We start from the raw sequence: 23,948 nt of genomic DNA on the forward strand, positions 1-23,948 counted from the left end.
CGTTTGACTACGCTAACCAGCACACTATTACTCGAAGGCGTTTGGGTCGACCAATCCTATTTGATAAATTAGCCAGATTGGCTTTAAATGGGGTCAAACTAGTTTCAATTTCAATTTTCGAACTGTGCAGCAATATATCTCAGGGTAGGCCACCCCAATGTTGGGGCTGAGTGAAGTGCGACAGTCAAACGTATCTCACTTTTAATGCACCTTGAGAAGGCAGTGCGATAGTCGTGTGCTTGCATGAATGGAAGCTGATGAAGACGATGACATGAAATGCACTGCGCGAGTGGGTGGCACTAAAGTACACTAGCCAATGTAACTAAAGCATTCATTATGATCGGCTGTGGCGATAGCTGCGATGCGTCGTATTCACGTCGTACGAGAAATACCTCGGTTTGAGTTCAATAGGTCACAGCTGCCTTTCGTTTTCGTTTTGTCGCTTTGCTAGGCGACACAGTCACATGAAGTACAAAATACTAGGGTCTCTTAGATGTCTCATAAAAGAAGGACGGTGAAAGCTTAGTCATCGAAAGCCTGCTTTCGTATTCATGATGACTCATGCAGAGTCATTGTAGTAATTACCACTCATAGCTCAGCATTTTTACTGATTTCCGTTCAGTAGCGGTCATTTCAACTCGTCGTTTGACATATGTTGTTTTTCTCTCGCATTTTGATATACTAGAGGATGCATGTGCTATTAGGCGAAAGCGTTTCTAGGCTCATCGATCGAAAATTTCTGCCTGTGATCTGTGTGTCGCTTGTTTGCGCGGATGCGTCCCTCGCAAATAGCGGACTTGTGAGGAGGGTGATTAAGAACGAAGATGATTGATGGTGATAGTTAATAAGTAGACGTCGGTAGAGTTGATCAATATGTCAAACTACGAGTTGTAATGAGAGCGACTAACTAGAAATGAGTACCGATGCTTAGTAATGAGTGGTAATGACTACAATGATTAGACATTAGTCAACATGACTCCTAAAGACTACAAACAATACGTCAAGCGACGACCTGTAATGACCGCAACTGAATGAAAATTAGTCAAATGCTCACAAACGAGTGGCAATGACTACAATGACTAGGCATGACTTAGCATGACTATGAAACGACCTATATATCTAACGAAGACCTGGATGGCCACAACTCACTGGATAAGAGTAAAAAGGTTTAGCTATGAAAGGCAAATAGGAGAGGAAAGGTAGGCTTTCGCCGCTCTCCTCTTAAAAGACATCGAAGGGAACCGTAATCATCTTTATTAGTAATTAGTATTACTCATTAAATCTATATATGTAGGTTTTATTCTTTGGCTATCACCATCAATAGTTTTCATTCTTATTATCCTTCCGCACACGTCCGCTATTTGCGAGTGACAAATAGCGCAGAGAAATTACGAACAGATTACGAACGAACGCACAGCTCCCGCACACAGATTCACTTCACGAGCCTAGAAATGCTTTCGCCTTAAAAAGGACGCAAACTTGAGTTCGCATTCAGCACCTTGGGGAGTAACACTTTAGCACATGCAAGACTAGATTGAAATTTTGCCGTGTAAAGAAGCAAAAGCGCCGTGAACATGCCGCATGCTAGCCTGTACTAATTAGGCTGGGCACAATGACATATCCTAAGGAAAATAAACAAAGCAGTGGGTGAGGTTTTCAAATTCCAACCTGCTAATTGACTTTCCATCTAAGAATCAATTTACAGCCTGGACCCCATGAAAGCAGTATATGTATTGTACGTCCAGTAAAGCTTTTGCAACTTATTCAACTTTCTTTTAAAAGCAAGGCATCAAACGGGTGCTCTGAACACGTTTGAGAACGAACCGAACTGCCTGCCTGAATGAAGAGGGTAATTGCAGTTTCCTCTTCAACAAATAGTGAGCATTTCAGCATAGCAACAACTGTGCACACATGTGCGGGCTATAAAAAAAGCAAATTCAATATTTTGCTTTTTCACAGTGACGTGGCAAATTTTCTTTCAGACTATCCAATACACGAGTTCACTCAATAGTGCCATTCACCGCTGCGGAGGAAACAGTGGAGTAGTGCTACGCTGATACATCTATGTGAAGGGCTGAAGCTTTTTCCAGTAATAATTACTGCTATACGATGATATGTATGAAGCGCTAACCAAAACAGCCAACCATAAGCGAAATTGCAGTATTTTGCGCATAGGCATTTCTAGCAGTTAATAAATATGCTAGTACCCAACACAGGACCCTTTTATCAACACAAATAGGGGCTTGCTTCTAAAATATACACCGCAATCGGAATTTTCTTTGAAGAAGATTACCGCAAATAATTATTAACTAGAAACGGCGATCCTTAATTTTTCTTTAGGAGGAGACATAAGGCAGTGAAAAAAGTTAACTAATATGGATGCCATTTTGGCGTCGGATTTTTTGGCTTTGCGCGGGACCCCCTAACCATTGACAACCGTTGCCGCCCGAAACAGTAGTTTCCTGTACACTGTGGGCCTTTATTCTGTGCCGGGTCAAAAGTCCTTGCGGAACGTCGACCAGAAGTCACAACTCTCTCTGCCGGCGTTCATTTGACTCGACTCCGGGCAGCCGAATGCCTTGGCGAAGTGCTGCGAGTTGCGCAGGGGGTTGTTGATGCTGCGAAAGAGGGGAATATGGAATAAGAGCATGTACAAAACGTATAGTTTTATGCTTCGAACTCGATAACTACTCACCGCAGTTCGATAGTAATAGCTCACAATGATTTTACTGCACTCGACTATTTCAAAAAAGCAAAAAAACTTTTCTTCCTGGTATTTTAGAAAAACAGTAGTTGAAGCCCCATAAATTATAGGTGGAACAACTTCACTCACGGGTCTTGACTATAGTGGCGACCATAGAATTGGGGTTGGAAAGTATACACGGACAACGACTTAGTAATCATAGATTTCAAGCCGATCGCATAGCGTTTTAGCCTACAAGGTAAGCATTAAAAAGTTGTGTCGACGCCTATCTGGTTTTGTGGAAATAAGACAGCCGTCGCCAACCCGGACATTAATAACTAGCCAAGAGCTTACAAAACAACTTAGTTAAATCGCACTATCGATATGAATTCCGAGCGATCTATTCTGGAGAGGTGATCTGAAAATCTGCAAGGCGTTAAGCACAGAGCTGCTAATCGTTGTAAAGAAACAATATATGTGAGAAAGGCGAAAATGGTTCACGAGCTACCAAAGTGCATTTGCCGTCATTAACGGTGAATATACACTTGTTTTAAAATTCACCTCATGGTATAACGATCGATGATATCTAAAATTGCGTATGGCATCAAATTTATTATGTGTAAGTTGTTTGCGTCAAAGTGATAAACGTGATACTCGTGGAAGGCAAGGATTGCTTCTTTTGGAAGGTGTGAGCTTAAGGTGTAGCACTCTATTTCATGTGCGATGAGGACCTATCAGAACATGCACAGCTACGACACGAAATCATACTCAAAGTGTCGCAGATATGAAGAAACAATTGAGCTTATTACTCCACATTTTACTAGTCAGCGACATATGCAGAGTCACTATCATGTAGTTTCGGAATCGCGCTTAGTATTTTAGAGTGCCTATAGGGTTCAGAGGTAATGGGGCTGATTTATATGTATCTGCTGTAGACATTAGTAAAAGGGAAATAATCGAAACTTGATGGCTTAAGAGCTTTGAAACTGCCTATTTATAGGAGCTCAAGACAAAAATATTATGAGCAGAGTACTGGTAACTAATAATTCAGTTTAAAAAGCGATAATTTGTACAGGCTGTCCCAGCTAACTTTACCAAAAGTAAAAAAATCAAAACATTGAAGGTTGGCAAGGAAAACCGCTTGCACACTGTTGCTAGCGGTATATAGCAACACAGGCAATTACTATTTTGCAATTCACTAAATATTAATGAAAATAATTTTCCTGGTTTACTAAATATTGCTTTTAGAATACAAATGATTTGAAAATTGAAAGTCACTTTCTAAGACACTATTGCATCTATTTCTGATACAGAAATGCTCACGTATATCTTTTTTGCTAGCTTCAAGAGAGCCTGAAAAATGCAAAAACTATCACGTGACTGGCGCATTCGAGTGCTGCAATTGTGGTGCTTGCAACCGTGGTTAGAGTGAACGAAATAAGCAACGAATTTGAGTCGACGGCCCAGTCGCAGCGGTAGGCGGACGTGTTGGCGAAGGTTGGAGCGAGCGCGGTAAGCTCACCGCAGCTTGCACCGTCACGTGCGCCGACTAGTTGGCTGACGCGGGCGAAAAAAACCTTCGCAGATATATCAGCCTGCCACTGGAACGGGGCCATGGAGCCATGGCCGCAGCTGATTTCGTTCACTCAAAGCGCGACTGAGAGCAGAACAATAGTAGCGCGTGAATTCGTCAGTCACGTGTTCTTTTTATATTTCGGGGGTATTCTTTGTAGATCAGAAAAAAAGATCCTCGTGGGGCTTCCTTTATCGCAAATGAATAGAATGGGGTTTCTGAATAAGCTCTCCAACTTTGCAAATTGTACTTATTGTCTAATGTATATATTTAGTAATTTAGAATAACACTTAATTCTAATTCATAATTGGAAAGTGAAAAAATACCGTTGCTGCGCAAGACAGCTGGCGGTGCTGTGCAACTGGTTTCATTGACTTACCAAAAATGTAGAGCATGACTGAGGTTGTCGTCGCCTCATTTAAACTAGGGGCCCTTATGCCCAACGGGACATCCGCGGGAAGGAATAGGGGGAGCACCGCATGAACAATCCTGAGAAGCAAAGTTTTTCGAAGAAGCCCCTGGAATCTTTCGGCGTGCTCACCGTGTTAAGGATAACCCCATGTTAAACAGATATGCTAAGTTGATTGGGACACAAACTTGTAAAAGTAAAAAAAAATAACTTAATTTGCATGAGGGTAGCCTCTTACCGGTACTTGTTCGGGCTGAAGGTTCCGTTGGTAATCAGCTCGTCTACGGCTTCACGCGTGGTCTTTTCACAGAATGACTGCAAGACATAAAAAAAAAAAAATCAGCGCAATGTATGCAGTACAGGTTTTGAGTACTGTGAAGGTACGTAGATGCCGATTATCACAGATGCAAAAACTGTCAATTGCAGAGAAAGCCGGCCGCTTCATTGGGGAAACGAGTTAATTAAAATTTCTCGTGTAAACGTTTCCTCTCTAGGCATCCAGGTGACACAACTGTAATAAATCTGCACGAATGACAAATTACGGATGGGGTAATCGAAGTGTTCCTTAGTATTAACTAAAATATTTCTTTCAAAAGGCGTAAAAATATATACGTGTGCGATCTCCGTAGGCGCATTGTATATTAGGGTTGACATTTGCCGAGTTTATTCAGTAGAATAAAAAGACGATTAATAAGGAAGAATGCATTGATTAACAATAATTTAAAGATAAACTGTATTGCAAAGTCAAAGACCCTCAAAACTGAAGGTAAATCCACTTGATAAAACTACTGAATAGGAGAAAAGTATAAATAAAAAAAGAATGTTTTGATCGCATCTCATGAATTACGCACATTTTTTTGTATTAAGAGGTGCACACCGCAGGATTTTAGAGCTCTGAAAGCCGAGTTGCGCATTATCTCACGTGTAGTTTATTGCTGAAGTAACTGTTAGTCTTGTACATGCGGCTTTCATTGCTATGCATGGTATCGTTAAAATGTATGATTGTTTATATTGAACAAAACGCAACCAAAAATTAAACAGACCTCCTTTTTACTTTTGAATTAAAAAATAAAAGCAGAGCCTGATGGAGTGGGTCCTTCACCCAAAAGAAACATGCTCGCATCTCAAATACTCTCGAGATCAGTGTTGTTGAAGCATGCCGACATTTATGCACTTCCTGTGATTTGACAATGACTGTTAGACGAGGCTATTTAGTAGCGCTAGCGGTATAAATGCTCTGCTCGGCCTTTCACACCTCTGCCAGAGAGTAGAAGAAGAGCTGGTCGGAGGACACGTGGTGCAGACCCTGGAGCCTGTAGTCAGGGAACGGGTATGCCTTCTCGTAGATCAGCTTTCTGTAGAACTGTGAGCGGGAAGACACAAAAGAATAACAACAATACACTAAAGCAAGTGAGACTGCTTCCATCGCCATACCATCAAAGATCAAAACGCAGATTTGTCGATACGCAGCAAGTAGGCACTGTATACTGAAGTAGTTGAACTTTCAACGCATCGCATGGCACTACTGAATCGAAAACTCATAACGCTGAGAATACTGAAGCATCACCCGCCACCTTCACTTCAGCACGTTTATTTGAGGGCTCCGTCCAGTCCCTCTTGAACCTTCTTTCCTTTAGCTATTCAGCTCTTTCAGTTCTGTATGCTCTTTTTTTTTTTAATGAGCAGCGCATTCTTGTTTCTACGTTCATAATCACATTTTGCTTCACCCCTGCATGCCGCGCGGCTCGAAGGACGTTGTAAAGCTGGCTTTGTGTAGCAGCTCGAGGATCCAGTCGTGAAACGTACGCACCGTTAGCGGACGTTAAACGCATGACCTAATGCCTTAATACTAAGATATCAAGAATTGGCGTTGCGCATGAAGTTAAATACTCATTTCCTGAAATATGTACTGCAGTTACGAAGCGCGCAGTCTATATGCACTCAGAAACGCATGACTAAAGAATGTAGCATATTACCGAAGAAGAAACATTTCACAAACTCAGTGTCCCTTTCGGCACGACACCAGTAATGAGGGATATTTGTGTGTTCGAAGATGGCTAATATTAAACTCTACACAACACGGTTTTCACAAAAATGACAAGGGATTCAGGAACTAAACCTCAATAATTATCTGCAATCTTTCAAGTCATGTAACTTCATGCTGGCGCAAGTAATGCTCACGCGAATTTGGTACGCGTTGCTGCACGCTATCTTTGTACTCCTACAAATCAGTGTTGAGGATTTTAGTTGACTGTAAATATAGACCGCATAATCCACCAGCAGTCTTCGGTGGTTACATACGTACCCTGATGAGAGGTGTGATAACGGCGACATCAATCATGTCTTCATCAATGGTAGCGTTGGCATTCAGCTGCAGGGTACCAAGGCAGAGGGAATTAGTAAGTCTAAAGCTGACAACATACACGTCCAGAACCACTGAGTAAAAACTAATGTATATTTGATGAGTGAAAAAGAAGAAATGCGAATGGGAATATAAATTCCCGTTTTACAGCCTCTTCATATCTTTTTTTCATCCTGAAAGAAGGAGCTGGGATTAAAACCTACAGAACAGCCAGACAGGAATCCCAGAACCTTTAGCCTATTGGCCCTAAAGCATAATAGATGCAGTTCGAACGTTACAAGCGCTGTAAACAAGTTAAACAAGCTGAAAGGTGAAATGGTGAAAGAACAGTGCGAAACAAAGGAGACGATTAAACACGCAAACACACAGGACGGGTGCTGACTACCAACTGTTGATTTTCAAAAATCAATTGCATAAATATGATGCACTGGACCACGAGGTGGGCCACATGATAAGGCAAAGGCCGATAACAGATGCGAACCTAAGATCGTCATTTGAATGGCGGCGAAAGAAATGTACATTGGCTCGTGTTCACTCATAGCAAAGAAGACATGATGGATGAAAAAGGGATAGGAAAGAAAGCCAGAAAGAGAAAAGGGAAAAGGTCAAATAAAGCATAAAAAAAACTGGAAGCAATGGGAACCTAAAACCATCGTATCAAGAGGCCGTGTCCAAAAAAGTGAATAATCTTAAAATCGTCGCAGCAAAACGGCGTGGTCAATGAATTAACAGCTAACAAGTAACACTGCGAAAAAAAAAAAAGGCAGGTGGCCAACAGTTAACATGCAAAAGCAACCAAAATCAAACAAGAAAACAGAGCGAAAGGTCGGAAAAAAAAATATTATCGAAGAAGAAAACAAAAGAAGAAACACAGAACAAAAAAGACTGCACATGGCACAGGTGCCCTTTAGTGGCTGCGTCAAAAACATCCGCCACCTTCCAAGAACTTCTGTTCCTTGTCCTGCTGAAAAATTGAGTGAGAGCTGATGCGTGCGTCCCCAGCTTTATCAAGGAAAAAGGCTACAATTATTTCCCTCACCTTTTTGTACATTGATAGAGACAACTTCGTGTTCGAGATAAGAGGAAGACAAACCTGGCGGGGTTAATTTAAGTGATCAGACATATGTCCCACCGACTTGTTTTTGACATCAAGGAAGCGCTCACCTCCCCTTTTATTAAAAAAGTGCCCACTGACCAATATACACTTTTCCACATCCGAGAGGAATCTGATACAACTCCTGCCCAGAACTCTGTGTACTTGCTGGCATGCTTTAAAGTGCAGGCTGGCTATTTCTGTCTGTTCACCATCGAGCAAATCTTTGCCAATTTCCAAGGATTCGAGAACACTAAATCCACGTCAAACCTCGATGCTGCCTCCTTGATGCAATTTGACAGGTTGTGGATGTATGGGACAACAACCAAACCTTTCTTTTCGGCCTTTATTCATTTCCAACCATTCACTTCTTGAAGTAAGGCTTCGCAAAGGCCTGAAACCAAGGAAGATGTGTGGCCAGCAGAGTACAGGTATTGAGCCTGCTGATTGTCGAAACTATAATCGAGCATATGTTCACAGCTCTTCGTCAGGGAGGCCTTAAGTGCATTAGTCTCGATTGTCCTCTTCACCAGTTTGAAATTCGCGTTATTATAAGGCAAGATACTTTTCTTGACCTAACAGACCTTTCTTAGACCTCTTAGACTTCGCGCTGTTCTTTCGCCATTTAGCTATGAACCAACTAGCCCAAGTGAAAGTCTTGATTGAAAGGTCAACAAGACAATGTTTCACAGTCAGGCACATTATTGCACAAACAACTGTTACAATGTGTATGACATTGAGCAGAGCATCTACCACTTTACAGAAAATAAGAAGCAGTACGTTATTAACAATAGGCGATAAGTTCATTGTGATCGCTGAGAATATTAAATCACTTTATAAGGGTCACAGTAACATATGACAGTTTCTCACGAAATTATTTCATTATATGTCTGCCTTCGTATGCTCCGAGTAAACTTGTCGATTATTAGCTATCAAGAAATGTGGGGAGAGTGTTTAGCTGAAGGATTGCTTGTTGTAAAATGTATGATGTGATATTACAGTTATTTGCTCTTGTGACTGGTGTTAATTCCAAATCACGTGTTTTTGTTAAAACTTTGATAAAGACGTAAGTCATTATCTTTTTTTTTTTTTTTACAAAAAATATATGGATGCGCAATATTTATACGTTATAATAAAGAATAGGAATAATAGATAAGTATACAATTTTAACTCCGATTACAAACATCTTCTTCAGCCTCACAATAGCGGCAACGACTTGTCGAGGGCTGCTTTGAAAAATGATTATTGATTAAAAACCAAACAAGGAATTTCAGCATTACAAAAAAAAACAAAAAAACTACTGTGCCAGAGTGTGCAGGTTCAGTCCCGACCGCCGGCGCGTGCGTTTCGATGTAGGCGAAACGAAGATGCGTCTATCGCTTTGCGATGTGAGCGCTCGTTAAAGATGATCAGGTGGCCGAAATTATTCCGAAGCCCTCCACTACGACACCTCTTTCTGTTTGTCCACTTTCACTCAGACGTTCCTCCCTTCCCTTACGACGCGGTTGAAGTGTCCACAGAATTAAGCGTAAGCGATAGTGCACCTTTCCCTTCTTGCGAACTAATTGTTGTTATTATTATGAGCGCATTGATTACTTTTAGGGAATCAGACAACGCTCATTATAAAAAGAAGCAGGAACTAAGATACGAGAAGGCCCAATTTCGGCCCAAAATAGTTCACTAACAAGTTTACCCCTTTATTTTAGCGAACCAGAACCGGCGGGAGAGGACTTGAATATTGTCTGCAGTTTAATCGGATTGGATTCCAGAATCGAATCCTGCCGTCTCCTAATATTTACAGCCTTGAGGTGCTTAAATGAAAAAAGGGATAATTGTTTTGTGTGCGTAGAGTTAGAAGCGGCTTGTTCCCTAGTCGCAAAAAGGCACCGGTTTGAGAAGAGTAGGAATGACAAGTCTGTTTAGGTGTAAGGTGTTTTCCCGTGGCAGAATGCACTACCATTCGATAGAAGTATATTTCAAGGCTGAAGAAAAAGAATACCGAGCCGGATGTTTGTATTATGTTTAATTACGTTTAACGGTATTCGGAACTGCAACTACTAAGCAATAATTTCTGCGCTCCACTGCTGAAGTTGCAATGTACTGGTCGTTTCTACGTTAAACGTCTTCCCTAATTTTAGTCGTTGACCTGCTGAACAGCCTTGATCATATCCGTAGTCCTTATTTACAACGTAATATTATAAATTACCCCTCTAGTATTGTACATATCGAAAACACATAGTTGATATACATCTATTGATAATGCACCAGATGACATTTATTACAATATAATTTTACTTGATCTAATAAATAAAAAAACTTTGTGTAGTCTATAAATTATCGTGATACAATTCTTAAGATTTCGCAGTGTAGGATGTAGCGTTCCTTTTTCTTCGGGACCAATTATACGTCATAAAAGAAAGTATATACCGCTTTTTTTAAAGCAACGAAAAAGCCCCAACATAGGATACAAAAATATCTATTTTAACCCGCCTATATTTCTGGCTGATGGATGCCATTTTATGAGCGACGTACGACGCGACGCAACGTTCGATTTTCTAACGATTTTAATATATGTCGCCTAGACAAGTATCCACAGACCAATGCTTATTTGTTGACGTGGCTCTACACAGATTGTGTTCCCGGCTGGTCTAATAATTTTGCAAGTTTTATCTACGCAAAACGGATGCTAAATTACTTTCCCCAGAAAGCTGCCCTTGAATGCACGGCTGTATTTATTTGGTTGCCAGTTAGTTTGGGCTTAAAAGTACCGAGTTTTAGAAATGAACTCTTGCCATACTGGTATTAAAAATACCGGCTATCTATTATAAGCTTGTCACTGTCTGTTCCTATTTTACACTATTTTACAAAATTCTGATCTGAAAAACATTATTTTATCTCAATAGGGAAGCCTCCATTGACATAGGCATTTATAATGTGAATGGGACCTCATCGTACAAATATTTACAAAAACAGAGTATGCATAACGTGAGAGGCCACTTGGCTAGTCAGCCTTTTTCATATTTAATATTTGCGACAAATAGCACTCCCTTGAAAAGCATTAAGTACATTGAATTCAGAGCAGCCACAGATTTCGCAACGTCCTACAGTAGGGAGGGGGAAGGGGAGGGAGGGGGGAGGCAAAATGTACAGAGGGAGGCTCACTTTGAGACGGCTCTCAGCCACTCGCTTGTTGGAGTACTGCTTGAAGACGCACTGCTTGTTGGCCATCAACCTCTGACGAGTGTAGTACCCCATCCAGTCTTCGCGCACGTGGTCGGAATCGATGTAACCCCCTGGTGAAACGAAAGCAATAAACAATGGCACAGAAAGAGAAGTCAGAGAAGTGCAGAGAAGTACAGAGAGAGAAGTACAGAAACGCAGAGGCAGGTGGTTTGATTAGAGTAAGTAAGCATACTTCAGTTTTGTATTTTCAGCCACACAAGAGAGGAGTGTAGAACCGTTTGCAGATAAGTAACCATGCCAAGAATATGTTACTAACGCGCACGCATTATTTGGTTCATGGGTGCCATGTATAAATTGTGTACGGAACGTATCCACAAAGCAAAAAACTAACTTATTTCGAATATAATATTGACAAGTGCTGTATAGTCGGATAGTTTACATCTGGTATATTTGCCCCGTACTAAATATAAGTCTTAATTCCTGTTAATCAAGTCTTTGTGAAAACTAGAACTTTACAACATCAAATTATATGTAGTTCGATAGTTCACGTTAAATATAATTGCACTGAAGAAAAGGCATTATCCAGGATCAGTTAATCGTGAATAAAATTGAACTTCGCTCTGCAGCATCAAGCTTAATATAGCTCGTTAGTTTATATCGAGTACGACTGCATTACGCTAAAATCGGGGGTTAGTCAATAAGCTTTGTTTCGTTACTTCTAAATAGCCGCTGAAAAGTAGGCTAAAAAGTCTTCATCTAGCGGTGAAAAGATCCCGACGAGTACAAAAAAAAAATCAAACGCTAAACCGCACAAAAACTGTGCAGATTTGAGCTAATGCTAGTTTAACTCAAATTAAATAAACACGCAGCAGAAGCGAAACAGCAGCATTCTATTACTTTTACTTTGCGTTTGACACCACACTGAGCCCCAGGCTAGAGGTCATCCCTTGCCACACTATTCATCTAGCACGGCACCTCGTGACCACTAGAGAGATGTTTTAAACACTACACCACCGATGCGCAAGTTAAGGGTTTTGACTTCCGTGTACCTTTTGGTTTGCGCAGTATGGTGTAAATTGATGCCACGCTTACCTCGCTCGTCAATCGCTTTCAAGAGGTTCCTGCCAATTCGATACCCGCTCTTCACCAGATCCAGTAGCCTAAAAAATAAAAAAATAATAACGATACGAGTGAGTTCAATTCATGGACGCTTATGCTCTCCTTTTATAAACCACAAAGGACGATCGAAAGATAGAGTTAGAATCGAACATTTATCTTTCACAAGTAAAAATTAGAATGATCATGAGCATCATTTATATTTTTTCTTCAGCAGAAAACCAGCAAATGTTAGCCTATACTTAGCATAATGTACAGGCTCACACAAAGGACAAATACAAACGCAGAAATCTGCAATGATCATTATTCGTATGAAGCAAGTGCCGACAATGTTCTAGCCTACATATGTACAAAACAAAACGCTACAGGAATGTCACTGGTGAGCAGCCAGATAAAATTTATGAAACTTGAAAGCAATTTATCCTTGCTGTTCATAATACGTGCTCTACCAATATGTAACTATTATAAATATGTGTGCCAGGAACGCTTTTATTTTCTTTGAAAATTAACTTTAATAGTGGACGCAATAGCGCGTCTTCATTTGCTCCATCTACTTCGTTAGCGACAACGATCTACGAAGCAATGATCTAACACATTTTATATATTGATGTTTTTATTTGTTAAATTTTATTACCTTTAATAGTAGGTAGCTGATCAATCAGTTATCGCTTCAGCAATAACGATCAATCTCTCACATTTCTCGTGCATTACTCAGCCTTTGTCGATCAACTATGAGCCCTCTGTTTTTTTCCTGCCCTGTTCCGATTCCTTCCGACAGCCCCCCCCCCCCCCCCACACACACACACACACACTCCTCAGCCGAAACTGGGGTACAGTGCCGGCGTTTCGACCAAACAAAAAGTGTATACACTTAGCGTAATGCTGTGTATGCTGTGCATGTCCATAATAATATTGTGAATAAAGAAAGAAGTTCACTCACAAATTCTTGTCTCTTGCATACATCGGTCCGTGGAAAGCGCCATGCGAGATGTCTGTAATAAAGCGGTAACTCCTATTGAACTGTTCATGAATATGTGGTGTTTCAACATAATGTGGCAATTGCCCCACATAGATATTGATCTAATATGGTGACGCTTTGTGGGTTAGGACTACCGAGAACTGAGCTTTGATTTGCTGTACAGCATGGTAATGGTTAAGGGCATCACACGGTTGCAATAATGAGATTGTGTTAGATATAAAGCTGCAAATTAAAATATTGCGGTGATCAGAGCCCTCTCCTTTGGAAGGAAATGCGTATTTCGAAGGTACGACGGCGGAATGAAATATGAGAGAAATGTACACTAAGACCTAGACTGACGTCATTGTAGGAGATATCGATAAAAGAAAAAAAAACACTATAGCGGCTTCGTGCAGCACGCGCCATTTTGTTTTTACTGCAGAAATTGACTTTTCTTGTACATGTATCACGGCAATTGTTTCCTAAACAGTACTCTGAATACTCCCTTGTTCGTAAATATACTGCAGCCCCGTGGCGCCAAATCGCAAATAACGCCGATATTATGGTGTTACGAATATGTCGGCAGGAATATACGCCAAATCGTTCACGTTACCGAGTAAGCTATAGAATTACCGGCAATATTTACACACTTAGTTTTGGAGCTGAAGCATGGCGTGTGTCGACAGGTGGTTACGCATTGTTTGAGAAGGCATTCCGTCGTTGTGGGAATGAAAACAAGTTCGAGCACCTAAATTTATAGGAACACTTTTTGAGCCGACGGAAAGCTCTGTCCTGCTATTTGATTTGGCAGTGACAGATTCACGCTTACAGCTGTCCCGCGCGAGGTTCATCTGAGGATACCGAAATACTGCGGCACACAAACTCCAGTTTTAGGGGGTTGACGTAATGCCATTTATGGCTCTTGGCGCCCACCCGACAAAGATATCTATAGCGCCTCGCTTAATGACCGTGCAAACGTGCCTTTGATACGTTAGAGTAGATTGCTTACACGTAATCCATGGGTCCCGGAAGGTTCCACTCTGATCTCACATGCCCATATAAAAGTAGAAGCCTACATCGGTTGCTTCTGGCATGTCATGTGGTCGCGTGACCCACCGACGAATCAGTACGTGCCCATGCCATCTGCCAACTACCGCCTGTAGCAGCCATATCCATATCTGTGATGTACCTTTCACATCGCCAATAAAGCCGACAGCCTTAATTTAAATGATTTTTATTTTTTATTTTTGCATGTAATTTTCATGCGTCTGGGGCACCTCCTTCCGGCTCAAAATTGTACTCAGATTAGGTAGGATCCCCAAAAGAGCCACCTCGAAACGCACAGGGGCTCGGCCTATACATAAACGGCAGCCCTTCACAGCTGACTCTTGAATTCCAAGAGACGTAGATGATAACAGCGTAATTAAAGAGTTATGGTTGAGGTTTCTCTTAAAAGGCAACTGGTCTGTGACGCTTTTTCACTGTGCTCGTTTCAAGGCCACCATTATCAGCGGCCTGCGCTTTAGCGGCGGTACAGGAAGTGCTGTTGGTTTTGTTGTTACGGACTGTTGGAAGGAAGCAACGAAACTGCACGGGCCTGCCAACTAACTCCAGTTGAGTCACCACAGCCGCATCATGCGGAGAGGCGGAGAGAGGAGAATTTTAAGATATGCTGAAGAAATAATAAAGGATGGTTGGTTGGTTGGTTCACAGGACGGGAAAGGCGCAGTACCTGTCACACTTGCTCTGTGGACACCTGAACCGCACCGTAAGGGAAGGGAGAAAGGTGGGAGTGAAAGTGGAAAGTGAGAAAGGGGAGCCGTAGTGGAGGGCTACGGAGTAATTTCGACCACCTGGGAATCTTTAACGTGCGCTGACATCGCACAGCACACGGACGCCACTTCGTTTCGCCTCTAACGAAACGCAGCCGCCGAGATCGGGTTCGAACCCTGGGGAAGAAAAAACGCGTCGTAGCAGCCGCCGTCAAGAAGCGCAGGCGACTGCAATGACTGCATGCCTAATGGTATAGGAAGTAGCAACTAGCTTTCCTTAGTCCCTTTATTTGGTACTTTGACGTTCGCACGCGATGTCTACGATGATTGCTTGTTAACAGAACTATCACTACGGTTCAATATTTTTCCCGATTCTTTACAATCTATTTACAGCATATGACCATAACAACTTAATGAGAAATTGTCTTACAACAATGGGAAAGGAAACAAAAAGTTCCTTAGAAGAATAAAAGGATTTCGCTTTGATTTGGTTTCTTTAACAGGGTTTAACGTTTAAAGGAAAATTAGGCTATGAAAGACATAGTGGAGAGCTCGGCACATTTCAGCAACCTTGGGTTCTTTTAAGATGCACTAATAGTGCGGCTAGCAGTAGATTATAGCTGCGGATACACTTCACTTGCCGAGATATAACATTTTATTCTATTTGTAGGGCACGTTGACAGTTTCAAGGAAGACAACATGCTTTTTTTGCATTTCATACGAAGTTGCTGCGACTGCATTAATAAAGGAAACGAAAATGCACGGGACTGCTACCGGCTATGCAGCTGAGCCACCTCCGCTGCCTAGTGCGAACAGAAGAGAAAATAGAGAAGAAAAAAAGAAAAGGGGCAGAAAGACGCACGTAGCAACAGCCGTCGACCACCACCGAAACGGTAGCGGGTGCAATGACGACCTACAACAGATAAAACTATGGTGGCAGGCTAGCCCTTGCCGCAAGCGGCAGTGATCTACCAGTCCAGCCCCGTAGGGTCAGGCGCAGCCACCCCTTCACCCATTTCATACGAAGTGGGAAGTACTCACACAAGGAATTTAGGTCGTAATGATAGGTGCTGTAGATATCGAAGATGGACCCCGTGTACCTGCAATGGTAGGTAAAAAGAGGCGCACTTGTTGAAGAGGGTTTTTCTTTCTAGTGGTCCCTTGACCAGGCTAAACGTTTAGGAACTTTCTAGCATTAAAATAAAAGAACAACTTTCAGAGTACGGATTATAAATACCTTTCAACGCCGACAACATTTATCGGTCATTCACAAGGCCCCCATGGATTCCTAGCCGAACAATCATTACTGCATCCATGTGTGTAATAATAGGGCAAAAATACATCCTGTCTGTCATTTTGCCAACGGGTCGCTGCGAAGATTTGCTCTTCAGTGAAACGCAATATTCCTTTGAAGGCTATGAACTTTTCGGGTACCGAGATTGCTCAGCTTATGTTATTCTACGGTAGAGGCTAAATTTGAACCTAGCTCATTTTCAAAGCTCCGAAGAAATATACGTAGCACTAACTTGATGGTTTGTAGAGTTTAGCGTTCCAAAGCGACTCAGACTGTAAGAGACGCAAGAGCCAACTTGAAGATAGGAAATAAAAATAGGCGTTTTCTCAGGCACATAAATAAAGTTGCTCAGAAAGGCTAGCATTAGCTAGTTATTTTCGTGTTCCGTTTGAATTGTGTTGAACTTATTTTTGCCTCCCATGTTTGGTCTGGTTTGGTTTGCGGGGTTTAACTTCTCGAAGTCACTCAGGCTGTGAGAGATGCCGTAGTGGAGGACTCCGGAAATTTCGACCACCAAGACAATGCGTTGAATACATTTTACTGCAAAACTTACGAGTATAGGTGTTGCACACAGTCACTGCTGGTGTCCGGACAGGAATTAAACTAAATGTAATGCGTTTAGTTGAAAACGGCAGGTGAAAACGTGGTCACCGCAATAACGTCTAGCATGATATTTGACACTGCACCTCCTTGTTACATTTATCTGACTGGCATCTTTTAGGGTAGCTCGAAACGGCAAATCATATTTCTTAAATATGGAGGCAGAGTAGGGATATTGGCTCTAGGTATTTTCAACTGGTCGCAAAGTGACGTAACGGCGCTGAATGGAAAATGGAATCTATAAGTAACTCCTACCCTAAGTCAAATCGAGGTACTCTCGGCAAGGGCTAACAAAATGATACGCAGTGCAAGTAATTAATTTTTCAATTAATTTTTGGGGGCATCTAATTCGTTCACCGTAAATTCAATCCTGTCCTTGCCTCTTTCCGGGGTGGTGCAGTGGTAAGACGCCCGACTACTGTGCCGGAGTTCCCGGGTTCGAACCCGACCGCGGCGGCTGCGTTTCGATGGAGGCGAAACGAAGTGGCATCCGTGTGCTGTGCGATGTCAGCGCACGTTAAAGATCCCCAGGTGGTCGAAATTACTCCGTAGCCCTCCACTACGGCTCCTCTTTCTCTCTTTCCACTTTCATTCCCACCTTCCTCCCTTCCCTTACGGCGCGGTTCGGGTGTCCACAGAGCAAGTGTGACAGTTACTGCGCCTTTCCCTTCCTGTGAACCAATTTTAACTTGCCTCTTTTCTCACGCAGGTGCTTGAGCATAGCCTATCATGAACCGTAATTATGAAGGATCTGCAAGAATACCAGCTTACAGTTCTTCCTTTTCATATTGGCCTTGTGCTCAAAATTTACATCATAAATAGAACATACACGCTAGAAACTCCCGGCCTATTCTCGCAAGGATGCCTTGCTTAAAGCCTAGAGGATTGAACCTCGTGCACAAGGATCTAAGCAGAAGAAAAGCGCAAACTATGCATACAACATTTCGTGCTGAGCCGTTAAGTAAAGGCTGGAAAATATTACTATCCATGAGTTTTAAAACTCAGTGTATCTATATCATATATTTGATAAACATCTAAGGCGCCGCAAAAAGCACCGACAACAATGCGCAAGATCCAGCACCATACCAAATGGCCGGAGTCGAGCATTTAGCGTGAATTTTGTGAGGGAGCAATGATCAAATGTGACGAAGTCAAAGAGGGCATAAGAGGGCATGAGAGAATTTCTATTTCAGGTTTATTTATTTATTTATTTATTTATTATCAATACCTCAAATGCCCCAGGAATGGGGTATTACCTGAGCCTTATTATAGACATTACTAGGTTATATCGTAAGGATCAGTAGTTCACTACTACTTACAATCGTATGCACTTGGTGGGTGCATCTAAGCTTAACCGCTTCCTAATTGAAATGCGTTTCGTGTGCTCTATTTCATGACTTTATCATCATCATCATCATCATCATCATCATCAGCCTGACTATACCCACTGCAGGGTGAAGGCCTCTCCCATATTTCTCTACTTAACGCGGTTCTGTGCTAGCTGCATCCACTTGACCCCTGCGAACTTCTTAACCTCATCCGCCCACCTAACTTTCTGCCGCCCCCTGCTACGCTTTCCTGCTCTTGGAATCCAGTTTGTTACCCTAAGCGACCATCGATTATCCTCTCATCGCACTACATGTCCTGCGTATTCCCATTTATTTTTTTTTATTTCCACTAGAATGTCAGTAACTTGAGTTATTTCTCTAACCCACTCTGCACGCTACCTATCTCTTAATGTTACCCCTACCATTTTTCGTTCCATAGCCCTCTGCGTTGTCCTCAACTTAAGTAGAACCCTCTTGGTTAGCCTCCACGTTTCAGCCCCATAGGTGAGTACAGGTAAGATGCAACTGTTGTATGCTTTCCTCTTAAGGGATACCGGTAAGCTGCTAGTCATAATCTGTGAGTGCTTACCAAATGCGCTCCATCCCAATCTTATTCATCTTGTTATTTCCTTTTCATGGTCCGGATTTGCGGTTACTACCTGCCCCACTACTTCCAGTACTTCGCTACCTAATGTAAACTGCTGTTGCTTCCCGAGGCTGTTTCACATTACCTTAGTCTTCTGCATATTGATTTTCAAGCCTACCTTTCTACTTTTCCTGTCTAGGTCATTATACATTATTTGCAGTTCATCCTCCGAGTTGCTTAGCAAGGCAATGTCATCAGCAAATCGCAGATTACTGCGGTATTCTCCATCTACCCTTATCCCTAACTGCTCCCATTCCAAGTCACTGAATACTTCCTCTAAGCAAGCTGTGAATAGTACTGGGGAGATTGTGTCTCCTTGCTGTGCAGGTTGCTGTGCAGGTGCAACTATGGTTGCTGTGCAGTCACTTTATATATCTTCCAGCACTTTCACGTACGGCTCGTCTACCCCCTGATTTCGCAATGCCTGCATCACCGCCGATGTTTCAACTGAGTCGAATGCTTTTTCGTAATCAATGAATGCCACGTATAAGGGCTAGTCATATTCCGAGCATTTTTCTATCACCTGATTGATGGTATGGATATGATCGATAGTAGAGTACCGTTTCGGAAAACCTGCTTGATCCTTTGCTTGATTGCAGTCTAAGGTTGTCTGAATTCTTTTAGCGATTACTTTAGTAAACACCTTATACGTAACAGACAGTAAGCTGATTGGTCTGTAATTTTTAAGGTCCTAAAATTCCCCTTTCTTATGAATGGGGATAATGTTTGCATTCTTCCATGGTTCCGGTACCATACATGACACCAGGCACTGCGTATACAGGGTGGCCAGTTTTTCTAGCACGATATCCCCCACCGTCTTTTAGCAAATTTGTAGTTATCTGATCCTCTCCAGCTGATTTCCCCCTTTTCATAGTTTCTAATGCTTTCTTGACCGCATCCTTCGTCACTGGTGGAACGTCTGACTGTTTTTCCGCCGCCAATCTCGTTATGGTCCTGACTACTTTGGCTGCTGTAGAGATCTGTATAAAACTCCTCGGCTACTTTGACTATCTTGTCCATATTCGTGATGACGTTGCCTGCCTTGTCCCTTATCGCATATATCTGGTTTTTGCCTATGCCCAATTTCTTCTTTATCGCTGCAAGGCTTCCCCCGTTCTTTACAGCATGCTCAATTTTCTCCATGTTATACTTCCTTATATCAGCCACCTTGCCCTTATTGATTAGCTTTGCCAATTCGATCTGGTCTGTTGGATTGGAAGCTTTCATACTCTGGCGTTTCTTAATCAAATCTTTCGTCTCTTAAGGCAGCTTGCCGGTATCCTCTCCATCCTACCGCCTACTTCTACCGCGCACTCAGTAAGGATATCTCTGAAATTATTGTTCCTTGCCTCTAGGGTAATGTCGTCATCCTCGGTTAGAGCTTAGTATCTATTCTGTAGCGAGATCCTGAATTCTTCTGTCCTCCCCCTCACCGCTAATTCGTTGATGGGTTTCTTTCTTACTAATCTGTTGCGTTCCTTCTTCAGATTTAGGCTGATTCGGGACCTCACTATCCTGTGGTCACTGTATCGCACTTTCCTGATTACCTCTACATCCTGCACAATGGCGGGGGTTGAACACTTTATGGAGTCGATTTATTTTTAGTCTCTCCGTTAGGACTTTTCCATGTCCATTTCCGGTTCTTCCGTTTGCTGAAGAAGGTATTCATGATTCGTAAGTTATTGCGCTCTGCAAACTTCACTATTAACTCCCCCCTGCTATTCCTAGAACCAATGCCATAGTCACCTACTGCCTTGTCTCCTGCCTGTTTTTTTTTCCCTACCTTGGCATTGAAGTCGCCCATTAGTACAGTATACTGCGTCTTTACATTTCGCATTGCCGATTCTACATCTTCGTAGAAGCGTTCAACTGCCTGGTCATCATAACTACATGTAGGTGCATAGGCCTGTACAACCTTCAGTTTATATCACTTATTAAGCCTAATTACGATGCCTGCAACCCTCTCATTAATACTATAGAATTCATCTATATTACCCGCTATATACTTATTGACAAGGAAACCTACTCCTAGTTGTCGCCTCTCTGGTAAACCACGATAACACAGTACATGCCCATCCTTCAGTACAGTATATGCCTCATTCGGCCTCCTAACCTCACTAAGCCCTATGACATCCCATTTCATGCCCTCTAGTTCCTCTAACAGCACTGATAAACTAGCTTCACTAGCTAGGGTTCTAGCATTAAACGTTGCCAGGGTCAGTTTTCAAAGGCGGCCTGTCCAGCGGAGCCAGGCTTTCTTAGCACCCCCTGCTGCGTTACAGGTCTGACCGCCGCCGTGGTCAGCTGTTCAGCAACCGCTGGTGACTAAGGGCCGGGGTTTTATGGAGTTTATCATGAGAGGTTGTGGCCAATTACTGCACGAGGGTGGCCAAATCCTGTTCTGGTGAGGGAGTGCGTTGCCGGAGGCGTTCACCGGCATCAGGTCGCACCCCAAACCTGTTTATGCAATTTCATCGACACGCGGTTTTTTATTATTTTATTTTTTTAATCCGGTGGAGAATTGCGCGGCGCCGGGATTTGAGCCCCGGTCCTCTTGCATGCGAGGCGGATGTTCTGCCGCTACTGCACCGCTGCACCCCATGCATGCGCACTACTTCAAATTGCTACACGCACATTTTTCACAATAACAGCAGCATCGACATAAAGTGCACCTTCACCTCGTTAGATTTTCGTATGCACGCTACTTCAGTGGCTTCGATGCAAAAGAACCAAGGCCTAGCGACGACCAGGGAGCAGCGCGCTACCGGAGTGCCGTCAACCGCAGCGCTCGCGGACGGCATCTCTGCGGTAATCTGGCGGCAACCGGTGCTGCACTTAAGCGGTACAAATTTGTGTACTTTCATGATGAAGCTGAGGGCTGACCTTTTTTGACGCACGTTCCATTTAATTATCAACACGCTACAATAATTGTTGATGCTGCAACGACGAGACAGGACTACAGTACGCTTCTGCGCCGTCGGCCGGTACACGATGGTTGATGCTGCCTTTTTAATTGGCACGGTGTTGAATCGGACCAGCTCGTGCTCTTTTCGCACTCCTGCACCAACGCGCACTCTCAGTCGGACACCACCAACTTCTCGGCTAACATCGCGAACCGAAGCACCGAGCTGGGGTTCATGCATGCAGTGCATGCAGCAGTCGAGCAGACGACTTTGAAGTATGTCCGTGACGTAGTGGGCATCGAGGCTGCAGCCAATGGCAGCCTGTCGTGACCTGTCACTCTTTGTACTTGTGATGTAGGAACTCACGGCAGAACAGTTCCAAATCTCACCGCCACGCGAGAGCCGAGCAGCCCGCGAATTCCAAAAAACGCAATTTTTAAAAATGAATAATAAATCACGGCCTTTGTTGCAAGTTGTACTTTGGAGGAACGCTCAGAAGCATTCGTTCTACACATTCAAAACGTTCATCTATGACCTTTCTAGCCATTTCCTACCCCCTTTAAGCTGAAAAGAAGCGTCTGCCAATAGAGTGCTTTTAAACGCATGAGGCTGTACTCCTAACTGCGATTTATCCAGTCCTTTAGCAAGCTCCAGAAACGTCTGTCTCGCTAAGTGGTAGTGCTAAAATTCTATTTGGTGGTATTCACACCGTAGAAACACAGTCACATCGATCATGACATTATCAAACCATTGTGCAAGTTCTGATGGTCCCATTCACACCGTGTAGGTAAGCTCTCCATAAAGTAGCTCATCCGTGTCTGCGGTGGGAAACAGCGCCCACGCCCCGTAGGTCTCCCATAACCGTGGTAATTCTTTTTTACTGCGCGCAATAAGATACAGCACAACGACTATATAGCACATTACACAATACAAATATTGCATTCCGTGAGCCAAATGCAGCAATGCGCGATAACCACCGTACTTTGCTGCGCTGTACAGCTTCAAATGACACTGCGAACAGCGCCAAGCACAGCCGTCATGTGAGTGCATCACAAATATTTTATAACGCTATACAGTCGACGACCGATTTTTCGGACATGCTTGATTATTCATACATTTTCCCGGCCCTAAAACATACCTTATAAAGCCAAATGCAATTTAAAATTTTCTACCACTGCGTCTACATAAACCTCAAAGAAGTATCAAAGTCAAATTAGATCTTTGTGATCTGTGTTCTTATCTTTCATGTGATGCGCAGCACATAACAAAACTTGAATAGCTGTGTAAATTCGCGAAAAAGCAGTACTTAGTTTCTAACTGACTCATTAATCAATGCAATTTTAGCTTCAGTCGCAAAATGATGGTGGTGACGTCACAAATGTTTTCTTGTCAAATAAGAGGTCCAAATTTTAACTAAAAAATATTCATGCAAGCCTCTCCAAAACCGAAAATCACGAAATGAATAAGCAGCAATAATATCACTTTTTTTTTTCATGACATGTACGGTCAAAACGTGCTTGGGACTTCATAGCCGTCGTGCGGTGGCTGAAACTGAAACCGAAAGTGCAAAATGAAACTATAATTGCAATTGCTTAGTAGGTTTAGCTGAAATCTAGGTCATGATTCTTGTATATTTCTCAAAGAGAAAAGTAAATAAATTTGGTATTCCTACTCTATTAGGATGACGTTTGTATGTACAGGTTCCTAACTTCAGGGGGTAAAAATTACTACTGCTTACAGAGTATAAACATAATTCCTCTCCATTCAGAACTAAAACTAAACATTTGTTACGCATCTCATGCACTAACAAAAAGCTTGTATCTCTGTTGCATAATGCTTAGAAAACGCCTGCTGATATATCGAGGTAGCTTCTTTTGTAGTTGGTTTTAAAAGCACTCCAGGAAACTAAACCTGGCTCCGCTAATCTTCATAAAAAAGGCCAATTTTCTTATGCCTACTGGACTAATTATAACGAATTTACCATCTAACTTGTTTGTTTTGTTGTATACGATATTTTTTTTTCTGTTT

At 42.5% G+C, this 23,948-nt stretch overlaps 1 protein-coding gene across 2 annotated transcripts in view; it reads right to left on the minus strand.

The window, feature by feature from the left end:
* Positions 1-2,467: 2,467 nt before the first annotated feature.
* LOC146194976 (phosphate-regulating neutral endopeptidase PHEX-like) overlaps positions 2,468-23,948 on the minus strand; it is a 48,920-nt gene continuing 27,439 nt past the window's right edge. For both annotated transcript variants that reach the window (XM_084596169.1, XM_084596170.1), the window contains 8 exons: positions 16,191-16,249; positions 13,360-13,411; positions 12,396-12,463; positions 11,283-11,413; positions 6,971-7,036; positions 5,921-6,028; positions 4,904-4,980; positions 2,468-2,618 (listed from right to left, as the gene is read on the minus strand). In XM_084596169.1, the coding sequence (XP_084452295.1) occupies positions 2,495-2,618; positions 4,904-4,980; positions 5,921-6,028; positions 6,971-7,036; positions 11,283-11,413; positions 12,396-12,463; positions 13,360-13,411; positions 16,191-16,249 (685 nt within the window). In that variant the 3' untranslated portion in view covers positions 2,468-2,494. The remainder of the gene's footprint in view (positions 2,619-4,903; positions 4,981-5,920; positions 6,029-6,970; positions 7,037-11,282; positions 11,414-12,395; positions 12,464-13,359; positions 13,412-16,190; positions 16,250-23,948) is intronic.

Source organism: Amblyomma maculatum, chromosome 3 (genome assembly GCF_055883805.1).
Source record: "Amblyomma maculatum isolate TAMU_Amacu chromosome 3, ASM5588380v1, whole genome shotgun sequence".
Classification (NCBI taxonomy): Eukaryota; Metazoa; Arthropoda; class Arachnida; order Ixodida; family Ixodidae; genus Amblyomma; species Amblyomma maculatum.